This window comes from Ursus americanus, chromosome 25 (genome assembly GCF_024610735.1).
Source record: "Ursus americanus isolate L20-20 chromosome 25, mUrsAme1.1.p, whole genome shotgun sequence".
NCBI lineage: Eukaryota > Metazoa > Chordata > Mammalia > Carnivora > Ursidae > Ursus > Ursus americanus.
Genome location: NC_142151.1, coordinates 8,926,967 through 8,951,825, shown reverse-complemented (window position 1 = coordinate 8,951,825; position 24,859 = coordinate 8,926,967). Strand labels below are relative to the sequence as shown.

At 44.5% G+C, this 24,859-nt stretch overlaps 1 protein-coding gene across 1 annotated transcript in view; it reads left to right on the top strand.

The window, feature by feature from the left end:
• Positions 1 to 2,324: 2,324 nt before the first annotated feature.
• LPCAT3 (lysophosphatidylcholine acyltransferase 3) overlaps positions 2,325 to 24,859 on the top strand; it is a 36,409-nt gene continuing 13,874 nt past the window's right edge. The window contains exon 1 of the mRNA XM_045781068.2: positions 2,325 to 2,564. Coding sequence (XP_045637024.1) covers positions 2,414 to 2,564 — 151 coding nt within the window. The 5' untranslated portion in view covers positions 2,325 to 2,413. The remainder of the gene's footprint in view (positions 2,565 to 24,859) is intronic.

Sequence of the window (24,859 nt, the reverse complement as noted above, 5' to 3'; positions counted from 1 at the left end):
ATTCCCTTCCTGATTACAAACACTAGGGAAGTCTTTTCTCAATGCAGATCACGAACTACTGGTAGGTATTGATACCAAGTTAGTGAATCCTGAATAGCAATTTTTTAATGAATTAAAAGAGCGTAGAAAGTATCCGAGAACACACACATAGTATGGCAGCGTGTATTGTGGGTATGTCTGTGTGAGTATTATATGTATTTGTGGTCTAGTGTATGAATATGTGTGTATACTGGATAGCAATGTGTTTCTTACAGGAGAGCTCAGTTAATTTAAAAAAAAAAAAAGGTTTGGAGTCATAGTCCTAGAGAAACTTTCACTCTTGCTTAAAGAAGAATGCTCACTGCAGCAATGTTTGTCATAAAACAATACATAAATAAATAGGAAATGATCCAAGTATTTCTCAACATGACTGTGAAAAATTAAATGTAGTATAATCATACAATGGAATATTACATCACTGTAAAATGAATGGATTTGAGCTACAGGTAAAAACATGAATATCTCAATAAAGATATTAAGCATAAGAACAACCTGCAAAGTGATCCATTCACTGTAATACCATTAATATAAAGTTTAAAAGCATGCAAACTTACTGTATATTCTCTCTAGATGTGCACAGTATGTAAAATATAAAAACAGGCATGGGACTGATAAATACCAAAGTCAATAAAGTTTTGACCTCTGAGAAGGGAAGGAGGGAAATGCCACGGCGTAGGGATATACTAGGCTCTTCAATTGTATATACGATGTTTGTTTCCTAATCTGGAGGGAGGGGGGATCTTATTCCCAACTGTTCCGAATATTTCATATTTTTTATTTTTTTTCCTTAAAAAAGGGGGGAGGGAAGTGAAATTTAACAGATTTAAGTTTAAATTCTGTCTCTGCCACTTAGTGGATAAGGAACTTAGTTCCTGGGGCACCTGGGTGGCACAGTGGTTGAGCGTCTGCCTTCGGCTCAGGGCGTGATCCCAGCATTGTGGGATCGAGCCCCACATCAGGCTCCTCTGCTATGAGCCTGCTTCTTCCTCTCCCACTCCCCCTGCTTGTGTTCCCTCTCTCGCTGGCTGTCTCTATCTCTGTCAAATAAATAAATAAAATCTTAAAAAAAAAAAAAGGAACTTAGTTCCTTAATTTCTCCAAGCCTCTGCCTGTAAGACGACATTATAATAATAAACATCCTATTTCACAGCCAAATTAAGTGAAATAATATGGATATAAGTACTTTGTGAAGAGCAAAGTGCTACAGAAGTTTAAGCTATAATTGTACAAGAATGTTCCACAAATTCCAGTTATTACAAGAAACTCTTAGTGTTCTTTTGTTACATACTCTGCTAGAACCTTGCTCCTTTCCTTCAGAGCACTTACTTTTGCTTTCAATTACACATGCATTAACACTACTATGACTGCGCATCATCCCCTCTCCATAGCTTTGGGCTCATCATTATATTCCCCGGAGTCCAGCACAGTCCCAGGCACATGCTAAGTGCTCGACACATTTTTGTTAGTGCAATCCGAACGGTGGTTACCTGTAAGAAGTAAGAATGGGAAGCAAGGTGGGAGGAAATAACTCTTATTTTATTTCTCTAAACTGTTTGAACTTTTACCATGAACCTGTACTACTTAAATACAGGTTAAATCGTTTATTCCAAATGAACCTAATAAGGACTAAATCGGCATATCTTAGTTTCCTCGCCTCTCGGGGGAAGGTGAGGGTTTAATATAGGAAATTACGTGAAAGGGCTGCATGAACTAAAAGGAGCCGGGTTCTGGGGTTCTGGGCTCTCCCGAGACCCTTGCGGAGTGAAGGCGGCGTGCCTAACGGTTTGAGAACGGCCGGGAGGTGCCGTTAGGAGGCGCTCGCGAAGCTGCTCCAGGAATTCCCGCCCTCTCCGTTACATGCCCCAGTAACCCCGGCGCGCCGGCGACCGAGAGTAACCTCGCAGTCGGGTGACGGCTCCCCCCCCCCCGCCTCGACTCTCGCCTGCTCCCGCCTCAGCCAATGGGAAGGCAGCGCACGGGCCGGCCGGACACTCGCCCTCACCGACTCCTCCCCCAAGCGGTTAGAACCGAGTTGTACAGTCACCTCGCCGCAGGCTTTAGACTTTTCCAATCGCAACTCCAGTTCCCGATTCCAAGCCCCGCCCCCGGCCTGCCCCGCGTTCATTCTCGGCGGGAGTCACCTTTTGCTTTACAAACGTTCAGACCCGCCCTCTGCCTACCTTGCTGCGCTAGGCACCGCCCCCTACCCGAACCGACCAATAGCCGGGGGAGCCTGCAGCCGCTGGGCGGGCCCGCAGCCAATGCGCACGCCGTGGGCGGGCTCCGGGCCGGAATTGGGGGTGAAGCTACAGCCTTGTGCCCACATTCGGGGCGCGCGGAGCTAGGGGGTCCCTGGGGGACGCCCGGAGCAAAGATGGCGTCCGCAGCTGAGGGGGATGTGGGAACGGTGGCGGAGCTGGCGAGGGTGCTGCGGTGGGGGTTCGAGGAGCTGAGCCTTAACAAGTTGGCGACGTCCCTGGGCGCGTCGGAACAGGCGCTGCGGCTCATCATCTCCATCTTTATGGGTAAGGACCCTCCTGCCTCGCTCCGCCCCCTCGCGGAGTCCCCGGGGAATGGGGACGTGACCCCCCCCCTCACTTTCCGGAGCCACCCAGAAAGGCTTTGTGGGGTGCGGATGTGAATCTTAAATCATACCAACCAGCTATCGAGAGGAAGACAAGTCTTTCCTCGAGTCTGGGGGCGCCGTGCCCTCTGAACCTCTTTACCTTTCTCTTTGACCCCTGCTGTACCCTTCTGGCCCCTATTTGGCGCCACCACCGTCTCATCATGCCATAATCTACCCTGTGTCCCCACGACCTATCCTTATTTGTCTCTCTTGAGTTCTACTCTGTCCATGTGTACTGCTGTCTGTTATTAATATCAACTCTCACACATGCGCGCTTCTTGTCGGTAGGCATAGGCCCCCTAACTTAGGTATTAGCTTTGTGGGCCCCTAAGCCCCGTATTCTGTATTTGCATAGTCGAAGTTTTTTTCTGCATTGTCAGCTTATATTACACTTTCTTCTCTTTTCTGTCCTGTTAATAATATTTTCTTCTTACACCGTATTGCTTTTTTCCCCCTCTTAACCTTACTCACTTGTCATTTACCCTGGGATATCATTTTAATACTGGGCATGGGAAACAGGACTGACAACCCCCTTTAAAAACTATGCTACTCCAAGCGTTTATTACCTATATGGTTCAAAGGATGTGATGTGTCTACGTTATGGCACAACAAGCTGTATTACAACTGCTTTATAGGCGTTTTTACTGCATCCTTCCTCCATGGATTTTTAATACATGGAAGCGGCATGGCACAATGTGGGGGGAAAAAAAGTGTGGACTTGGAAGGCAAGCAAGTCAGACCCAGCCCTGCTGCTGCTTGCAAACTGTGGGACCCTGGGCAAGTCACTTAACTCCGCTGGACCTCAATTTGCTTATCTATGAAATGAGGACAGTAATGCCTATCTAATAGGACAGCTTGTAAAGTCCTATAGGAATTCAAAGGTCAAAATCTGGTGCATAAATATTTGAGTAGTTGGAAGGTTTTATGAAGTTTATGGGACTTTAGCTAGGAGAGTAGGGGTGGGGAAGAATTAAGCAAACAGGACTGGGACAGGAGCAGATTAGAGACCAGAGTCATAAGAAGTCTGGGATAAAAGTTGGGCAGATGTGGAACGCCTTAAATGCCAGAAAGAAGTTTGGAATGTATCCAGTAGTCAGTAGAAACGTTGACATATAATATCACCGAAGGGTGTTAACTAGATCTAGACAATGTGAGAGGCATTAATTTATATTTAAATAACCTTAGCAGCTAACTTAATTGTTACTTGCCTTTTACATACAAAACCAAGCTGATCTTCCTTTCTTCCAACTAAAGGTCACCTTTTCCCTCTCTTGTAGAATTATAAAATTTTTGAAGCGAAAGACACCTCAGTATCTCTCAGATCTAACCCAGATTTATCAAAACCCCCAGTCTAGGATTCTTCACGCCACGGCAGCTTTGAACTTCTACTCCTTGAGCCTTGTTTCTCACCCAGTTATTTGTTGGGGTTGTAATTGGCAATTAAGAGTGTTTACATTCATTCGCTTGGAAGCTCAGTGTTGATTTCTCAACTATAAATTGAGAACATAACACAAGTAACAACAAATTATTAGGGGCAACCTGTTAAATGGATCTAGGGCTGGAATTAGGACTTGAAATTTGTCCTTTTTCTGCTGACATGATCGAATAGTGTCTGTGCACTCCTGGTGAGCTACTCCTCTGCTATCATCGGGTATACAACTGACGGGGAGATTGTTTTCTCCATATCCTTCACCTCTACTCTCCTCCCATTACCATCAGTCATCAAGTGATAAAACACTTGGTATAATACATCTGCTGCAGCCTGAACCCCCTTGCCATTCTACCATTTCCCAGATCCCCCCCCCCCTTCTATCTCCCATATGCTGTTGCCTTCAGTAACTCAGTATTTCTTGTGTTTAGATGGACTTAGGGCTTCACGTTACCTCCTATCAGGCCTAGCTCTTCTGCATGGGTATATAGGTTTGTGTTTTCTAGGTATGGATTAAATATATACATGCAAACATAAACTGATAAGCTTGACACGTGCATGGAAGAAAGCGTGCACTCTGGTTGTTAATGTTTTCCTTACAAAGGTATTACCATTTCTGTGTACTGTAACCTAGTGACCCATAGCCTTTCAGCAATGGAGTTCCTGGTTCCAGAATCCCCGCTGTCTTGGGGAATTGGGATACTGGAGGAAATCCTTGTTAGATGTACCAAGAAGGCCTGTAGTCCAAAATGATTCTGACCCACTTTCTACTAATTCACGATTGATCTGGGTTAAAGACACTTTAATGCAGACACCCCAAGGGAAGAGTTAGGTATATCAGACATTCAGGTTTTAAAGTGTGAATACCTTTTTTTTTTTTTAGAGTTTTTGGTTTTGTTTTTTAGTGAGTTATTGGGGTGGGGAGGAGAGAAGGGGCAGAGGGAGGGGGAGAGAGAGAGAATCTTAAGTAGGTTCCATGCTCTGCTCAGAGCTGGGCCTGATCTCACAACCCTGAGATCCTGATCTGAGCTAAAAATCAGGAGTCAGACACTTGCTTAAAGGACTGAGCCACCCAGGCACCCCTGAAGTGTGAATGACTTTTAATTAGGTAGTCTCATTGCTATTTTCTTCACATCTTACTTTTCCTACTTGGGTTCTGTGTATTGATCTTGGGGTAGGCAGTAGATCATTAATGCAGTAGCTTTCAAACCTTTGTGACTGGGACCCATGGTGAGAAGTATGTTTTAATCATGACGTGGCACACAAATATGTGTATATATGTATTTGAAACAAAAGTTTCAGGGAAATTACTTATCCTTATGTAAGCTGTGTGTGTAGCTAGTTTCTGTTTTGTTTTTTAGTATTGCTTATGACCCACTAAATTAGTTTCATGACCTATTAGTGGGTTACAAGTAGTTTGAAAAATCCTGAGTTAGAGGCTGTAATTTTTAATATTCAGTACTTCAAGGAAAGGATAAGCTTATGAGGACTGTTGCATTGGATTATCTCGAACAGCCAGAAAACTCCATTAAAGGGATGTGTATATGTTTGTCTTTTGTAAGATCACAAGAAATTCGGTGGAAGGTGAATTTTGCTATGGTGCTGGCAAATACTACTGGAAGATAACCTCCCCTTCAACACCTGGGGTCTCGTCACTCCTTAGGATTCTTAATGGTGTAGTTTTGGAATGTTGGTGAGGTCCAGAGCCGACAGCCAAGAAAGAATTCTCGAGACATCTTTGTGCAAAAAGGTGATGTTATGAAAGCACAGGGACAGGACCTGTGGTTAGAAAGAGCTGCTGCGCTGGGGTTGTGAGGAATGGCGGGTTATATTCTTGGGAGTTGGGGGAGATATGGAAAATGCAAGGTGTCCAAAAGGACTTTGATATGCTAAAGAAGACCCACAGGGTACTGGAGGCCTCGCTATTATCAAGCTAAGGTTTTTTTTTCCTCTAGCAAAGCATTAACATTTAGTTGGAAGTTTCCTGGAGGAATGTCACACTTATCCCACCCAGGAGTGGGGGGATGGGAGAGCTTAGGGGTGTCAGCTTCTGCTTTGTCCTCAGCTAGCCTTCTGCTCCCTCATCAATAACACGAATTGTTCGAAATAAATTCAAAAAAATGTACCTACTGTGAGTTAAACCCTACTTTTGACACTGCAAGGACTTGGGCACTGGTGCAGTATGAGTAATCGAGCCAGGCACTCCACAAAGAATTGCCTACGGTTAGGGGGTAGGTAATGGGCAGGAGATAAATACTCACATAACCACAATAAAAGGCAGAAATCTAAGTGCCCTAAGAGAATTGCAAAGCTTTATGAGATTGACAGATTGGACCTTTAATGAACTTTGAAAGCTGAATAAAGTTCCAGCAGACCGAGATGGTAATACTGAAGGGAAGGGGGAAATAGCATGAGCAAAGGCATTGAGGTAGGAATGTGTGGTGACTTGGTCAAGGAACGGGAAGTAGCCCACTTGGACTAAAACAGGACTTAAATAGAGAAGTGGTGGATATCAGACTGGAGGGGCACCTGGGTGGCCCAGTTGGTTGAGCGTCCGACTCTTGATTTCAGCTCGGGTCCTGATGTCGGGGTCCTGAGACGGAGCCCCACGTTGGGCTCTGCACTGGGCATGGAACCTGCTTGGGATTCTCCCTTCCTCTCCCTCGGCCCCTCCCCCCTCAAAAAAAAATAATAAAGAAGACTGGAAAGGTAGGTCATAGGACCTGGAGAGCCAAGGCAAGGGGTTATTGCTTAATTAAGTGGGTGGTAGGTAACCTTTGGAGGTATCTAAAAGGGAAATAACGTGGCCCGAGCTGTATTAGGAAGATAACACTGCATGGGGTGATTTGAGGTAGGCACAGACAAGAAGTAGGGAAACCAATGAGAAAGAACAATGATCCAGAAGGTTATATTGACTTGGAGGCAAGGCGGCTGCACCAAGAGGAGAAAATAGGGATTTTGTGTGAGGTGTTTTAGGAACACAGAATCTTTTGAAAGGTAGCTTCTGCATACACTTGAATCTACACGGCTGCTTGTGCCAGAAGTCGAAGAATCAGCCTTGCCACCTCCCTTTCGGTCTCTCCCCACATCCCAGTCCCCAAGCCCTATCAATACCACCTCCCAATTGTGTCTCCAGTACGTCCCCTTTTCTCCTATCACCACAGCCGCTGGGCATTTGTCATCAGAAACACACGAGTAGCCTCCCAACTGGTCTCTAATTCTGCTCTTGCCCTGCCCAAAGCAAAGCGGTCCGATCCCGTGCCTCTCCTGCTCAGAACCCTTCAAAGGCTTCTGTACACGGTCAGTAAGCCCTCGCCTGATCTTCCGCCTCATCTCAAGCAAGTTCACGACTTTTTAGCCACACGGTCTTCTTTCAGTTCCTTGGAGAAAGGCATTAAGCGCATTCCTACCTCCAAGCCTTTGTACCTGCTGATGCAGCTGCCTAGAATGTTCTTCATTCATTATTCACCTGACAGACTCCTTTCATCTTTCGGGTCTCAGTTCAGATTGTCACTTCCTCTGATCTGAGAGTTCTTTCCCGACTCTCATTTTATATGATGTCCCCTGTTGCACTTTCTCATACCGACTGAAATTTCCTCTCACATGTATATTCCAATTGGTAATTGCATATTTGTGGATGAGAGCAGAAACCATGTCAGTTTTGTCCACCACAGTATTCCCAGAATTGAACACCATACCTGGCTTCTGGAAAAGGCCCAAGAAGTATTTGTTGACTTAAGTGAGCATGTGAGTGAATGACTTGGCAACTGATTAAATGGAGGATAAAGAAGCAGTTTAGAAACAACAACAACTCAGTCCTTCTGCCTGGGTAGCTGGAAAGATAATGATATCTCACAAACCAGAGAGGTCAAGAGGAGTGTCAGATTTTGGATTTGCTCTAGGTTCCCAGGGCACCTCCAGGTGTCTTAAGAGTTGTGAAACCCAAGCTTGAGCTCAGGAGAGAAGTTGGACTACAGATACGGTTTTAAGAGTCAGTGTTGGTATCATAATTGAGTCAGGGAGGGCATGAAATGCCATGGAAAAGTTTAACAGAGAGAAGAGAGCCCAATTCTTGTTGACGGAGTATGTTAACATTCGCCACACCTGGTCAATAGTAACAATTGCTGACGTTCGTGAACGATTTGGTATATGCGCACACATTGTCTGAGGTGCTCAATAATACCCCACCCACACCTGCCAAGTTACTGATGAGATCATTGAAGTACTGTTATCCTCACCCTCGTGCAGATAGGAAACTGGGGGCTTCAGAGGTTAAATAACTTGTCTAAGGTCAAGCCTGTTTCTACCCAACTCTAGTCCCTGCTCTTCATCACACTGGGATTGCGAAGACTGTGTGGGGGTGGAAAAGATAAATGCCCTTGGTGTTCTCTTCTCTTCACTTATGTGGGTAAAGCAAGATGCAATCAGCCTATGAAATACCTCTCAGCGTCCAAAGCTAGAGCTGGCCAAATGGACTAGAGGGCCACCTGCTTAGGATGAGTGTTCTCTGGTGTTGGCCGTGACTGTGGCTTGGCTGTTAGACCAATCAGAAATTGCACTTGGGTGGTGCCTGGGTGGCTCTGTCAGGTGATTCTTGATTTCATCTCAGGTCATGATCTCTGGGGCGTGAGATTGAGCCCCATGTTGCGCTCCCCGTTCACCAGGGAGTCTGCTTCAGGATTGTCTCTCTCTCCTTCTGCCCCTCCTCTCTCTGTCTTAAATAAATAAATAAATAAATAAATAAATAAATAAATAAATAAATAAATAAATCATCAATCAATCAATCAATCAATCTTGGAAGGAAGGGGAGAGAAAGAATGAATGAATGAATGAATTGCACTTGGGTGGTAAGTATTCATTCCTCAGAGGTTCAGGTTAGCATCACGAAGGTTAACAACCTTTAAAATCAAAGTAGGTCCTGCAGTTCAGTTCCCTTTGGACCAAAGTTAGGTCTGGCCCTTCAGAACTAAATCTGTTATCCAGTGCAAAAAGCTTTTTTCAGGTAGCACTGAAATTACGATATAAAGAGACCAAAGCCAAGCTAGATGGAAATTAAACAGCATTAACTAAACGAATGCAGCTTCTGACCATAATACAAAACAGGGTGCAGAAATTCTACTACTAGAAAATAAGGGGGTTGTCTTAGATCACTTTCAAGCCTTCTTCCAATTCTAGAAGTCTAGGTAGATTCTACATTTTGAGACTTTATTCTAATTCATAGCCACAGTTGTTATCATAATCTTTCTGTTTGAAGTTGTTTGTTTTTTGTTTTTGTTTTTGTTTTAGAGAGGGGAGGGGAGTGGGGCAGAGGAAGAGAGAGAATCCCAAGCAGGCTCCACACCCAGTACAGCGTCTGATACGGGACTCCATCTCACAATCCTGAGATCAAGACCTGTGCTGAAATCAAGAGTCCGACGCTTAACCGGCTGAGCCACCCAGGCACCCCTGGCAATTTCCTTTAAATACGCTTTTTCATCTCCTTTTTATCTGCACCCCAATATCTTACATTGCACAAAACTTCATGTTTTGGTTTGGTTTGGTTTTCTGGGGGTTTTTTTGTTTGTTAAAGATTTTTTATTTATTCTTTTGAGAAAGAGAGACTGGGAGAGAGAGGGAGGGCACGAGCAGGCAGGAGGGGCAGAGGGAAAGGGAGAAGCAGACTCCCCACTGAGCAGAGAGCCCGAAGCAGGGCTGTATCCCAAGACCCCAGGATCATGACCTGAGCTGAAGGCAGGTGCCTAACCGACTGAGCCACCCAGGTGGCCCAAAACTTCATGTTTTGAATGCCAGTATAACTTTAATGTCAAATAGAATCATTTATTTACAGAGGCATGTGGAAATTTGGGCCCATGAGATTATATGTACAAGCTAATTCAACGAAAATAATTATATACCCACTGACATTAAATCTGTCTGGGCAGCCATCAGGACTCCCTGGAGGTGTTCAGTGCAGCAGCCTTTCAAACATGGGATTGGTCTTCAAAAAGGAAATGGTATTTCAGCTGGACCTTAAAGGTTATAGAAGATTCTTGTAAGGTAGAGATGAGAGAGGAATCTTTTCAGCTACAAAGAATAATGAACGTATATGTGGAGATCAAGAAAAGTGAGAAGGATCTGAGGAAGAGCAAGTGGTCCAGTTCGGTCAGAACAATAGAGGATCCATAAAGGAGTAGTAGAGAAAAACCGGACAGACCCGTCAGGTAGGTGGGGGTGAAATGGCGGAGTAAGAAAGGATGTGCGTTGTTTTCAGACACCTACTGGCCCAGGTACAAATTGTGTTCGGATTAAATATGTACTAGTTGCATCACCATAGACTAATAATTAAACTTCAGCCATCCATTCCCTCATGTTCCCAAAGGGCAGTTTTACTAAAGGACTGAGGTTAAGCGTTAAGCAGTTGATCTAATAGTTATTTAAATTGGATTAATTCATAACAAGCAGCAATATTTGGAAACAGTGCGAAATTTACATGAATTTTTAAAAATAATGTAGTTGTCAAAGAAATGCCTTACTTCTAGGGCACCTGGGTGGCTCAGTCATTAAGCGTTTGCCTTCGGCTCAGGGCGTGATCCCGGCGTTCTGGGATCGAGCCCCGCATCAGGCTCCTCTGCTGGAAGCCTGCTTCTTCCTCTCCCACTCCCCCTGCTCGTGTTCCCTCTCTGGCTGGCTGTCTCTATCTCTGTCAAATAAATAAATGAAATCTTAAAAAAAAAGAAAAGAAATGCCTTACTTCTAGAGAACTGCTCAGGCATACCCTTGGCGCGGACTCGTTCGTTCTCCTCTGCTCTGGAAAAGTTGGGGGCGCAAACTGGGAAGCTCAGTAGGAGCCTGTGAGGTCTGAATGAGATAAAATGTGTAAACATTTGACCAAGTCTGACCCAAAGTAGTTTTGTTTTGTTTTGTTTACGATTTTTATTTATTTATTTGACAGAGAGAGGGAGCAAGCACAAGCAGGGGAGAGGGAGAAGCAGGCTCCACACCAAGTGTGGAGCCCGATGTGGGGTTCAGTTCCAGGACCCTGGGATCTTGACCTGAGCCAAAGGCAGTAGCTTGACCGACTGAGCCACCCACGTGTGACCCAAAGAAGTTTTAAATAATTGTTCCCCTCCTTCGCTCAATAAATACTCATCTCCTCCCTTTCCAAGTGTGCTCTTGGGACCAGCAGCATGAGCACCTCCTAGGATCTTCTGGCTTGCGTCCTAGGAACTTGTGAGAAATGCCATTTGCTAACATCATTTGTTGTTCTTCAAATATTATTATTCTTACTGAATCCTACTGTTAATATTATTGTAACAATGATGTCATTGTCATCTCTGCTGTCTAGCTCCTATCCTTACGTCCACCATCTGTTTCACACTTTTGATGAAAAGGTTAAATATGGAGGAATTTTTTTTCATAAGGTGGTTGGACTCCTGGTTCCATCTTTCCCTTTCTGGCCTGTGTCAGCCACCTCGAGCACTCCAGCCTTCTCTTCGATTGACTCTCAATCTCTCAATCTCATCGATTGACTCACATTTCTGAATACAGTTAATAAACTGTGACTTGTAGCTTTAACAAAAATGGGGTGCCCTAGTTGCGGCTGCCAGGGAAAGCTGTTCTAAGCAAACTGCCCTTCTCAAGCATAGAGTTTTAAAGGTAGGGGTGTGTGTGTCTGTGTGTTGACATTTTTTCAGCAATTGCTGAAGTCCAGGGCCAGGAGATTTAGGACCCACCTGGAGTTCGCGTGGTGAAGCAGCAGTAGTTCCCTAGAGACCTTCAAAGCCTATCCATGATTCATGCAGCCCAAAAGATGTTGTATGCATCTTTATTTTTCCCTGTTCTCAAAATGAGAAGGGGAGGTAGCGAGTAAGACACTAAAAATAGGGATAAGTAATTTCTGGATAAGAATTGCCTTTGGGCTTAAAATGGACTGGTTTTTTAAAATCCAAGTTCCTCTCTATTCAAGCACTGGCTTTGAAGATAAAGTCAAATTCATTAAATCCCGGACACCTTGAATGAAGTGTTCTATCTAAGCACCATATGTACCAAAGTTGTTAGTAACAGAGGCTTCTGGTAGAAATGTCATTGCTTTCTAACTGTAAGGACATTGGTCAGAAAGTAGGTGGAAGATCAGGCCAAAAATGATCAGACCCAGGTTCTGTTCTTGGCTCACATGAAGTCATCAAGTTGACTATTTAAATGCCCCACTCTAAGCATAAGCTAAGTTTAAATCAAAAATAAAAAGCTTTTGTCAATTAAAGATGCTTTTCAGTACCAAGTATTCATGTTGCTATGGCATTTTCAGAAGAAAAGCCTACATGGTCATTCTGCTACATAAAATTATAAATGGTGAGATAGTGATTTTGCAGGCAGTTCACTATAAAAGAAAAATAAAGGATTCATGTGCACATGTCATATGTAGATCTGAGGAGGATATGAGATCCCAGGAGGTTAAAGTTTTGATATATTTGTGTATGCTGTAATGAAAAGTGGCATCCACATAGACCTGGTAAATACCTTCTAGCTACTGAAGTTTCCAATTTCTGCTGTGATAGCAATTCTAAACTCAGATGGACTTGGACACCACTCTGGATCACTGTCCATAAATACAAAACTTCTGTTTGTAAGCCAATAAGCAAGCCAACTGGAGTGGTGCCCTGTAAGTCTCCTATGGCATATGCCTCCGACAAAAGGGGGAAAGATTGATTATAGTTCGAGTACAAATATACTGGGGCCCTGACAAAAAACGTTGAACCGTAAGCGCTTCTAGAAATCCTCATTCTCTAGCCAAAGGATAATCTGACTCTACTTTTTAAATCTTCATTGGTTCTTCTGAAAGAGTAGTAAAGAGGGGCGCCTGGCAGCCTCAGTCAATAGAGCATCCAGTTCTTCTTGATCTTGGGGTTGTGAGTTCAAGCCCCGTGTTGGGTGTAGAGAGTATTTAAAAATAACAATTTTTTAAAAATGAAAAATGTAAGAGTAGTAAACAGAAGCAAAAGAAGGAACTAGATGGCATGCATTTATATTATTTATACTAAGAACCTAACATAATTATGGGGACCCAGGTCATCATACCACCAAAAGCTCCCAATTTTTTCAAGCCTTACCCTCCTGTTTTATAAAGTATTTTTTTATTCTAAAATATATCATTTTTAGGGGCATCTGAGTGGCTTAGTGGGTTAAGCATCTGACTCTTGATCTCAGCTCAGGTCTTAATCTCAGGGTTGTAAGTTTAACCCCTGCATTAGGCTCCATGCTGGGTGTGGCGTGTACTTTAAAAAAATAAAATGTAAAGTATATAATTTAAAATGTTTTTCTGAATTCTTCCCAAATCTTCAAGTAATATAGAGATGCTGATATAGAAAGAAGATCATTTCCAACTTTTTTACATCAAAGGACACTACCAAGAAAATGAAAAGATAGCCCACAGAATACAAAAATATTTGTAAACCATGTATCTGATAAGAATCTAATATCCAGAATGTATCAAGAACTCTTATAACTCAATAATAAAAAGTTAAATAACTCAAAAAATGTGCAAAGGTGATGAATAGATGTTTGTCTAAGCAAGACATACAGATGGCCAGTAAGCACACAGAAAAATGCTCAACTCATTAGTCATTAAGGAAATGCAAATCAAAATCACAGTGACATACCACCTCACACCCACTGGTATGACTATCATTAAAAAAAAATGGGGGGGGGGCGCCTACGTGGCTCAGTCGGTTAAGCATCTGCCTTCGGCTCAGGTCATGATCTCAGCATCCTGGGATCGAGTACCACGTTGGGCTCCCTGCTCAGCCCGGAGTCTGCCTCTCTGTCTCATGCTCACTCCATGCTTTCCCACTGTCTCTCAAATAAATAAATAAAATCTTTTTTAAAAATAGAATAAGCAAATGTTGGTGAGGCTGTGGAGAAATTGGAACCCTCGTGCATTGCTGATGGGAATGGAAAACAGTGCAGCCACCATGGAAAATGGTTTAGCAGCTTCTCCAGGTTAAACAGTTACAGCATGACCTAGCGATGCCACCCCTAGTTATATACTCAAGAGAACTGAAAGCATACGTTCACACAAAAACGTGTACACAAATGTTCATAGCATTATTATAAAGGCCAAAGAGTGGAGACAACTATTTGTCCTCCAACGGATGAATGAATAAACAAAATGTTATATTCGTGCCGTGGAATATTCTACAGCTAAAGGGATGAAGTGCTGCCACATGCTACGGCGTGGATGAACCTTGAAAATATTCCACTAATGTTTTCGTGATGTTAATATAATATCATACTAAGGAATGGCCACATTTGGTATGATTCCATTTATGTGAAATGCCCAGAATAAGCAAATTCTTTTTTTTTTTTAAGATTTCATTTATTTGTCACACTGAGAGAGAGAACACAAGCAGGGGGAGCAGCAGGCAGAAGGAGAAGCAGACTCCCCACTGAGCAAGGAGCCGGATGAGGGACTCGATCCCAGGACCCTGGGATCATGACTAGAGCCGAAGGCAGCCGCTTCACAACTGAGCCACCCAGGCGTCCCCAGAATAAGCAAATTCTTTTTTTAACTTTTTTTTTTTAAGATTTTATTTATTTATTTGACATAGAAAGCCAGCGAGAGAGGGAACACAAGCAGGGGGAGTGGGAGAGGAAGAAGCAGGCTCCCAGTGGAAGAGCCTGACGTGGGGCTCGATCCCAGAACGCTGGGATCACGCCCTGAGCCGAAGGCAGACGCTTAACGACTGCGCCACCCAGGAGCCCCCAGAATAAGCAAATTCTTAAAGACAGAAGGTAGATTGGTGGTTGCCAGGGGATGAGAGGAAGATTGAATTGGGAGTGACTGCTAGGAGGGGTGGGGTTTCTTGTCCGGGTAATTGAAATGTTCTGGCATGAGATACTGGGGATGCTTTCACAGCAATGTAAATAGACTAAAATTCACTGAATTCTACACCTAAAGAAAGACTAAAGAGGGACTGTGTATGACCTCAGGTAGCACGAGAACCCAACAATTACACCTGTTCAGATCCATGAGGACAATTACAGGGTGTAATGCTGTTATCTTTCCTCCGGTTAGAACGTTGGCTGTAAGAAAGCGTTTATTGTTTCATTTGCTGAAATGGTTGCTGAGAAAAAAGTCTCACCTACCTTGTTTGTATTTACAAAGACTAGATTTGGCAACTCGAAACACAAGAAAGAAATTCTCATGACAAGTATTTGGGAGGGTTGGAGAAAGAGCAGCTAATTAGCCGCTTGGCAGTGGGACAGGGCAACCCTTGGGCAGCCCTGGGCCAGATCAAGTCACAACAGGAGCAAAGGGCCATTTCTCCACTGAAGACCAGGACCATACATTAAAAGGGGGGAAAAGCCCAGGTTACTACACACTAGTTAGACATTTTTGAGAGAGAACCCATAACGTGTAAAATCCAGAAAGCATTAAAAATGGGGGCTAAGGGGCGCCTGGGTGGCTCCGTGGGTTAAGCATCTGCCTTCGGCTCAGGTCATGATCGCAGGGTCCTGGGATTGAGCCCCTGCTCAGCGGGGAGTCTGCTTGTCTCCCTCTCCTTCTGCCCCTCCTCCCTGCTCGTGTTCACTCTCTCACTCCCTCACTCTGTCCATCTCAAATAAACAAAAAAAAAATTTTTTTAATGGGGGATAAGATACTTCAGGTCTGTACAAGGGAAGGAAGAGGAGAAAACAGTAACAGAAAGGGCAGGAAAGGAAAAGAAGAGGCAAGAGGAGGGGCAGACCCATCAGAGAGCAGGGAAGGGGGGTGCACTGTGGGGGTCCGGCCAGCCCACTACTTCTCACTGTGCCTGTAAAGGGCCTGTTTTCCCAGGTGATAAACATCTATGCTGGATGATTTCTACAATCCTCTCCTCTCCTGGACTTAAGCAGATGCCCTGCTGTCTGAAATACACTGCCTCAGCATGTGAAACACAGGGCACTTCACCCCCCCACACCCCAGGGCCCCCCTTCCCTTTCCTTCCCTCCCCTGCCCACCCTTACTCTGGCTGCATTCCCTTGCCTGCTGTAGCCTCCGATGTACACCACATTTTAGCCACCATATGTCAGACTGTTAATGAACAAGGAAGAGGGGTTGTAGGCACTCCCTTACTCCAGACATTCACCTAGGGGTGACAGAGTATCTTGAAGTCCACACTGACAGTCTTAGTGCCCCTCTTCCTCTTCAAAATTTGCTTCCCACATACCACCCTTGCATCCCACGTCCCAGCTGGCTCTCCCTGCCTACCGGTCACAATCCTGTCGGAGCCTTCTCAGCCTCACCCTCCTCAGGCCTGTGCAGCCACTGACAATCAGGATCCCACTGCTGCCAAATGCCCCACCCCAACTCCAACCCCAAACCCCTCACCAGAACTTATCTGGGGAATATGCCTGTCGTTTGGAAGACCTCGGATGAAGCCCTGTACCCACCGGATTCTGGGAGTAGAAGAATTTTCTGACCTATGCCTAGTTTTGTTGTGGTGGTTGATCCAAATCTTGGATTTGGGACCTGAAGCTTATATAATCTTGGGGACCTTTTTTAAGAAAAAGGATACAAAAATAGCTTATAAGTTTCCCAAATACATATGACCATGTGAACAGGTTGTTAGCTCCCACCTCCACCACCGCCCCAGCCCCTAGGGACTTAAAAGGGGCCTCTGCAAAGGAAGGGCCTCTGCAAAGGAAGAGCTTTATTAGCTCCGTGGCCAGTGGGCTTCTTCCTGGGAGTATGAGGTGCAATTCACAGACCTTTATTTTTGAAACTTGCTACAGGTTTAATTTAGTTTAATCTTAATGAGGTGGGCAGTCTGCCAAACCAGTTAAAAGAAGACTCAAAGTTTAAGTCAGGTATAGATACGCTTATATAAAAATATTTGCTCATGTGTAAATTATTTTAAAAATAACCTCAAGGATGTCCACGTATGACACTTTCACAGATATTTTCTCTTTTAATCTGTGCAACAGCCTGCGGGTATGGCTGGCACTTCCCTATTTAACAGATGAAGACATTAAGATACAAAGCATCTATTTGCCCCAGCTGCAGAGCTGAATGTCTGAACTAGATGACTCTCGATTCCTGAGTCCAGGGATATGCGAGTTGATCAGATAATCTGGCGGGAAGTTGCCACCATGTGGTTCATTAATTTACAGAGAAAATGTGATAAAAATGCACTGAATACAGGCGACAGGGGTGTCATTTCATCTTTGCTAGTTAAGGTATTTTGGTGTCTTGAAGCGCCTCAAAGTCAGTCGTGAACAGCTGTTGCCCCTGTTCCACTAAAAGGGAGAAATGCCAGTCAACAGCCTCTTGAGTTTTAACAGTCTTTCAGTCTGTAAATTTTTGTAGAAGAAGTTTTAAGAAAAAACAGTTCTCGAAAGTAACAAAATAACTACATGACCATTCGAACAAACTAGTAGTATAGAAAAATACTATAACCAGATGTTCAGACCTGTGGATTATGTGCTTGGTCCCTGCTGCCCTCTAGTCGGACTTGAAACGCTCAGGAGGGCTCGCCATGATGGATGGCTAACTCCGGGACTAAGAAGCTGGTTAGAAACTTGGCATGTCTAACTCCCTGTGGCATGACACACAACAGCATTGGTGACATCAAAGTCAGTCTTGTGTTGTATCATAACTTTGCAGCTTCTGTGGCAGGTTTTACCAGTTAGCCCACGTGTGTCTATGAGCCAGCAGCACTAAGCTTAAGATGGCCTGACTTATTACTAAGAGCACTTGACTTAAATGGGACCATTGAAGAATTGCTTTTGGTAGGACTTTGGGACAGTTCTGGCGTAGGTGGCTTGGTTGGGTTAAGTGACTAAAAAACAAATATTTCTTAACCTTCATAGCAAACCCTTTTTCTTTATCACAAGTAACAGCCATCCACTAGTTTACCTTTGAAATGTCCCCTCTATTATCCCCAGGACATTTTGATCACTTGCCCCAGTTTTCTTGAATCCTGTATCAGAGTTGTCAAAATGTTTGAGATACTCAGCAGGAAGAAACTTTCAGAAAGGAACTGCTATATTCTTACTGCACTGCATGCGGATAAGGATGGGGAGTCCCCAGAAGTTAGATTAACAAAGCCAGTACAGGAGAGCCCCTAGATCTAACATTAAAATGTAGTTTTGGGGGCAACTGGGTGGCTCAGTCAGTTGAGCATCCAGCTCTTGATTTCAGCTCAGGTTGTGGTCTCAGGGTCCTGGGATCGAGCCCCACTTTGGACTCCCTGCTCAGTGGAGAATCTACTTGTCTTCCTTTCCCTCTCCCCTTCCCCCTACTTGCTCTCTGTTTCTCTCGGTCTCTCTCTGTCTCTCTCTCTCTCAAATAAATAATCATTGAGAAGGAAATGTAGTTTTTAATTGTTTTTAGATGAGTGTGCATGTGTCTGCAAACAATGCTTGAACATAGATTGTAGCTTTAAAAGCACACAGCTAGTTATTAGTGATTCCCTTGCAGGTCACGGGCAGGTGCCAAGGCATGTGGCAAGGATATCAGAATGGAAATCAAGTGATGTGGATTCTAATTTGAGCTGTTCTCGGTTAACCTTGAGCGTGCCAGCTTTCCCCTTTGGGCCTCCGTTTCTTATTTAGTGAAGGTTTTGGAGTCAGTGATTTCTAAGATTTCTTCAGATTCTAAGAATCCGTATATCCCGTGAATAACCATTCAGCATATGACTCAGCCCGAGCTATACAAGATTGTCAGAGGGTGGAAGGTGTGCTGGCAACCTGCCCTTACTGTCAACAAGCTTAATCTGGTGAAGAGACACAAAGGACGAGTTCTGAACAAATTCCAAAGGTGAGAGCTTCATCCTCACCTAAATGTCCGTAATCCACCAGCACTCTTCCAGCTACAGAGTGATCAGTAACTCAGCAGAGGTGCCTAAACAGTCACTGATCAATTAAATAGACAGCGTCAAGCAATGTCCTTCCTATTTCTATGTCGTCCTTCTCTCTGCATAGTTGTTTAGCACAAGGAATTTCCACTTTGGTGGAAAAAGAATTGAGTGGCAGATCTCCAAAATCAAAGTAATTATGATAAAACTATCGTGTGAAAGTATTTGATAAAAATTAACTACAAACAAAAATAAAAAATAAACTATGAATAAGCTGGGTTCAAAAGCAGTCCTATATTCTGGTCTGTGATTCTTAAAGAGATTCTTTTTTTAAAAAAGATTTTATTTATTTATTCGACAGGATAGAGACAGCCAGCGAGAGAGGGAACACAAGCAGGGGGAGTGGGAGAGGAAGAAGCAGGCTCATAGTGGAGGAGCCTCACGTGGGGCTCGATCCCACAACGCCGGGATCACGCCCTGAGCCGAAGGCAGACGCTTAACCGCTGTGCCACTCAGGCGCCCCTCTTAAAGAGATTCCTAAATCTCTTCAAATTTAACTGAAATTTGATAAATTCTTCCAGTATGGCCTTTCAGTATTGCCCAAAGCAAAATACCCATTATCTATGGTAACCTTCCATAGTTTAGAAAAATTACAGCATCCAGGTGAGATAAGGATGAAACTGAGGGATTTTTTCAGCCATCTCTAACTGGGAATTCGAAAGAGTTGCCGTAATCTTGTCAGTAAATAGTCCCTAGGAGCAGTGCTGAAGGTTGAGAAAGAAACTGGTAGGCAGGAAACAGAGACAATGAGTTAAACCAGGATTCTAGGAGATTGACAACAAAAGGATTAAGTGGAATTGAAGAGTAGCTTGAAGCAGCAGCAAAGGGACAGAGGCGGGAGGGGGCGGGGGCTAGAAGGGGAAAACCGAGAGCCTGTGCAGTTTGAAGGTAGAGGAGGTCATGTGCTAGGGGCTTGAGTCCTGGACCTAGAGGTAAAGCTAGAGGTTAGCATCCAGCTGCATCAATTACTCGCTGATGAGCACAGACCGGTTAGCTAACTGCTTTGATGTGTTTGCTTATTCAGACACTGAAGACAATATTATTTCTTACTTCAGACAGTTATGAGGATTAAGGGGGATAATGTGTGTAAAGTGCTTAACTCAGTGCGTGGCGCATAGTAAGAATTCAGTAAAGGTTCATTGGTATGAACTGGTGTCAGTGACAGTAATAAAGGAAGAAGGGAAGAATAAGAAAGCTAGCGAGAAAGACCGGAGAGGGGTATAACTCCGAGGATCGGGGTACCCAAGGGGAGGAGATGTTTAAAGAGGAGGGAGGGACATCTTCCTCTGAATCTGGAGAAAAGGATGTAAAAGCATAGATTTCAAGTGGAGCTTCTTAAGTTTTCTCACGGTCTGTTCCCTGCAGACCATGGTGGAAGACGCAGTAATGTGTGCTTTCGGGTTCAGGGGTCCTTAGCAGACGGCGGCTGTTCACAGAGATGCCATTGAAGTCGCATATTGTGTCTTTAGGATACAAGGCAACTGCACATTCTATTGTGTGTGATTTGTGTGTGCTCATATGATGAAGTTACTCACCAGTTAAATTGCGTGGAATCGCTTCTGCAAAACTTCTCGTAGAGCGGATGGGCCACATTTGTCTCGCAGCCTCCATCAGCGCCCCAGTTGGAGCAGCTCGTATTCAGACAATGATAGGCGTGAACTGGCAGCGATGTTTCCAGTCAGAAGTCAGAGCTCTCTGCCGTGTTCCTATAGAATTGACAGCTTCTGGAGAATGAAAACTTCGCCGCCAGGGAATTGCCCACTGCTGTTTTCAGTAACCTTCCCAAAGAGAGAGGCTGGCCTCGGGTGATCGATGCCCCGGGGCTTGTTTCCCCTCCAACCCCCCCCCATCACATTGTGCTTCACCTGCACTGCCCTTCTTCCCAAGAATGGCCCCCATCACCCCTTTCACTGAGGAGATTAAGGTTCTATTCATGAACTTTCGCCTCCGCCTTCCGTGTTTCTATGCCAGCCTCCTCACCTGGCCCTCCAGCCTCAGGGGAAGAACCAGGGTTCTTTCCTCCCTTCTAAGTGAAGCTTTCTTCCATAAAACACATGTGGACAGACGTCTCTGTTTGAGAAATGGTTGACTTCACTCAGCGGCCATGCTCTGGCCAATTGTTTACTGCCAAACTTCCTGTCAGATAGTCTTCATATCCAGTCTGCATTTCCTCTTTATCCACTCACTGCCTTCTTAGCTGGCCACCTTCTCCTGGTCCCCACATCCATCATGCTGCTGCCATTGCAGAATTCCTAATGACATCACTGTGACTGAAGTGACCTTGTCCTCTTCCTCACCCTCCTTGGGCTCTGTAAGGCCTGATGCGATTAAATTCCTTTCCTACTGAAACACTCTTCCTTTCTCACATGTCCACTATCCTGACTTACCTCCTTATTTTCCTGTGTTATCTCCGTTTCTTTTGCTTGCAGTCCTGTGAATCACAAGCATTTTCCAAGACTCAGCCCTGGGCCCGCCCTCTTTCATGGCCCGTCCCTGGGAGAGCTTCTCTTTATTCCTGGCTCCTGCTCTCACCAGCAGCAGCACCACCAGAGCCAGCTACCCCCTCCAGTCTTTGTGTCTCTGTCAGTGGCACTGCCTTCTTCTTAACCTCCGAGGGAAACCTCAAGGTCAGAAATCTTCATGTTGGGGTACGTGTGCTCTGGGGATACACAGAGGCTTCACGGGCATGGATAAGGAATCAGTTTCCAGATTTCAGCTTCCATATATACTCTTGTCTAAAACAGATATGCTTGAGACTGTCTGCTCCAAAGGTTGTCCTTTCCCAACTCCCTTAAAGTCACCTTTAGCCCTTAGACAAGGGAAAAAAGGCACCGTGGGTTGCCCCACGGTATAAAAACGTCACAGGATGCCACAAAAGTAAAGCAAAGAGGAGCAGCCCCTTATTCTTAAGTATAATTAACATAGAACATCGTGGAAGCTGAGCAGCCCTTGTTTTATCTCGGTGACAAATTCATGGCGACCATAACTATCCATCTTAAAACTAGAATTCAGAAATAAGGTGGTTGTTCGAGGGGGTCATGTTAACATGTTCACTGGAACTTAAAAATGAGCTTAGACCTCTTTTGACAGAAAGGAAGTCTGATCGAGCTGATTAGCCTGCCATTGGCAGACATTTTCCATGTGTACTAACAACACAGCTTCAACGGACTTATAAAAAACACATCATTTGCTCTTGTTTAAGCTTATAAGTGACAGATGGCAACTTAAAAATATGACAGGGGATGTAGAGTTGTTCATATTTTAGGGCCATTCCAGCAAAAATCTTGAAGACCATCACAGTGGCTCACTCATCTTTAATGTGTCCTTTTCTGTCATCCCCCACATCCAGTCAGTCCTGTTTATTTTTTTTCCTCGTGTGTCAGTTTCAGACTCTGCCCGGTTTTCCAGACCTGCCTGTCTGCTCTGTTATGCCATATTGCCCCTCTGGTAGTTAGCCCTCGTGAAGTGACTCTTCCAGGCCCTTTCCTACCTCTGTGTCTTAATTACATTACCCTCGTCCGGCGGAGTGCTCTTTCCTTAACGTTATTCGTCCTGACTGCTCTGGTCAATATTGATCTCTCGCCTTTCTGTCTTCTACAGCGTTGACTAGTCCGTGCAGTTAGCACTTACAGAACAGCAGTGTTTGATACCTCTTTTCTCTCTCTCTAAAAAGCTCCTTAAGAGTTAAAAAACATCTCTTCCGATTCTGCCACATCCCCCCTTTTTGCCTAATGCAATGCTGACCACATAATGGATGCTTAATAAATATTTTATTGACTGCCTAGAGAATAGAGTATTCCCTCATTCATTCTTTCATTCTCTCACCCATTCAACAAATATTTTTGAGACCCTTTTTTGTACCAGGATTTGTGCTAGGCACTGGGGTACAGCAGGGGAAAAAATAGACAAAAATCCCTACTTCCAAAGACTGATAAATAAATAAAATACACAGTGTGTAAAAGAGTCATAAGTGCTAAGGGGGAAGAAGAAAAGTAAAGCAGAGAAGAACGGGAAGTATGTGTTGGTGGCGCGTGAGGAGGGTTGGGGGGGCGGGGAAGCATGTGCAATTTTAGATAGGAAGGTCAGGGAAGGCCGCACTGATAAGGGGACGTTTCAGTAAAGACCTGAGCGACTTGAGCTTATCTGTGCAAAGAGCATTTCAGGCGAGGAACCTATTAACAGGAAGGCTCTGGGGCCAGACCTGCCGGACTACCCAGAAGGGAGAGCTTTGACTTGGGCAGAGTTCTGGAGATGAGGCAGAGAAAGCTCGGGCTGGGAAGGGCAAACAGATCCTGTAGGTTCTGGTTGGATTTTGGCTTTTGCTCAGTGAGACTGCAGGCCTTCCGAGGGTTTTGAGCAGAGCAATGAGCTGATCTGACTTATGTTATAATGGAAGCCCCGTGGGTGCTGTGTTACAATAGAAGCAAGAGGTTAGTCAGCCAGCAGACTATAATAACACAGGCCAGAGATGGTGTTGGCTTGGACCAGGGGAAGAGGTGGTCAGATTCTGGGTTTATTCTCAAGATAGAACAGACAGGATTTGTTGACTGATTGGGTTTGGTCGGAAGAGGGGCGGGTCAAGAACGGAGGCAAGGATGCAGGGATTCAGTCCTAAGGGAACGAAGGCTAAGTTGACATCTGCAGAAACGGGGCAGGCCAGGGGGGAGCAGCTTTAGTGAGAGAGGTTCAGTCAGCAGTGCCTGTCGAGTTTGAGGTATCTGTTTAGGCATGCGCCTTCTTGAAACGTTGAGTAGTGCATGCCAGTGTGGGGTCCAGGGGAGAGAGAGATATAGGCTAAAGACAAAAATTTGGGAGACATCGGCAAACAGATGCTATTTACCGGCATGCGACTGGACGAAATCGCTGGGCCCTTTACTGCTAAAGCAGGCATGGGGCAGTCTCACGTTTTCTGAGCATCTGATATGTACCAGGCTTAATATACAAACCCTAAGCAGCTAGCTTTCGTTTTCCTGAGGAATGAAAAGGTTAACAGAAACTGAGGACAACGAGGTTAACGATCAACCAGCCTAAGGTGACAGTAAGTCGCAGACCGGGGATTCAAACTGAGATATGTCTTAACTCCAAAGTCCCTGTTCTTCCAACCATCCAGCGCCTTAATTCAACAGTACGTTGCATTTTGGAAAAAGTGCTCTTGGCCAGCCAAAATCAGTATCCTTATAAAGTAAATATGCTATGAATCTTCTTTTGAAATGCAGATGAAAAGGAAACCCCTTAGTCATTTGGTTGTCACATGGAATAAAGATTAGATTCAGAAGCTCTGATACCCATTTGCCCCAGAATTTCTCAGAAAAGGCCTGCTTTTCTTCCCACTAACCTTTTTTTTTTTTAAACGAGAAATACAAGCTAAGGAGTGTGGTAGGGGTCTGAGGATACAAAGGGGAGAAAGGCCATTGTCAGGAAGGTGAAAGGAGGTGTTTGGAAAACAAAGGTTGCCCCGTTTCCCTCCCTCTCACTCTATGTGAACGCGCATCTGTACAAGTCTGTGACCACTACAATATTTAGTTAGCACTGTGCTAACTACTTTATATGCGCTGTCTTCTCTAGTCCGTAGAACAACTCATTGAGGCAGGTGCTATCCCCCATTACACAAATGAGGGAACCGAGGCTGGAGGTCAAACAGCTATTAAGTATCCATTACTGTTGATCTGTCAAACAAGAAGTCAAGTGTACAGGATGTGTGCTCTGGGAGATCCAAAGACATAGGAGGCCTTGTGGAAAAGAGATTGAACATACAGAAATTTGTAATATAAAACAGAAATGTAAGGAATGGCATATTCTAGTATATAATGATTTACCAAACGAGTCTTAGTCCTAAGTGCCATGTATTTAAGGCGCGAACCCATAACACACCGGGCCACGAGTTCATTCTAG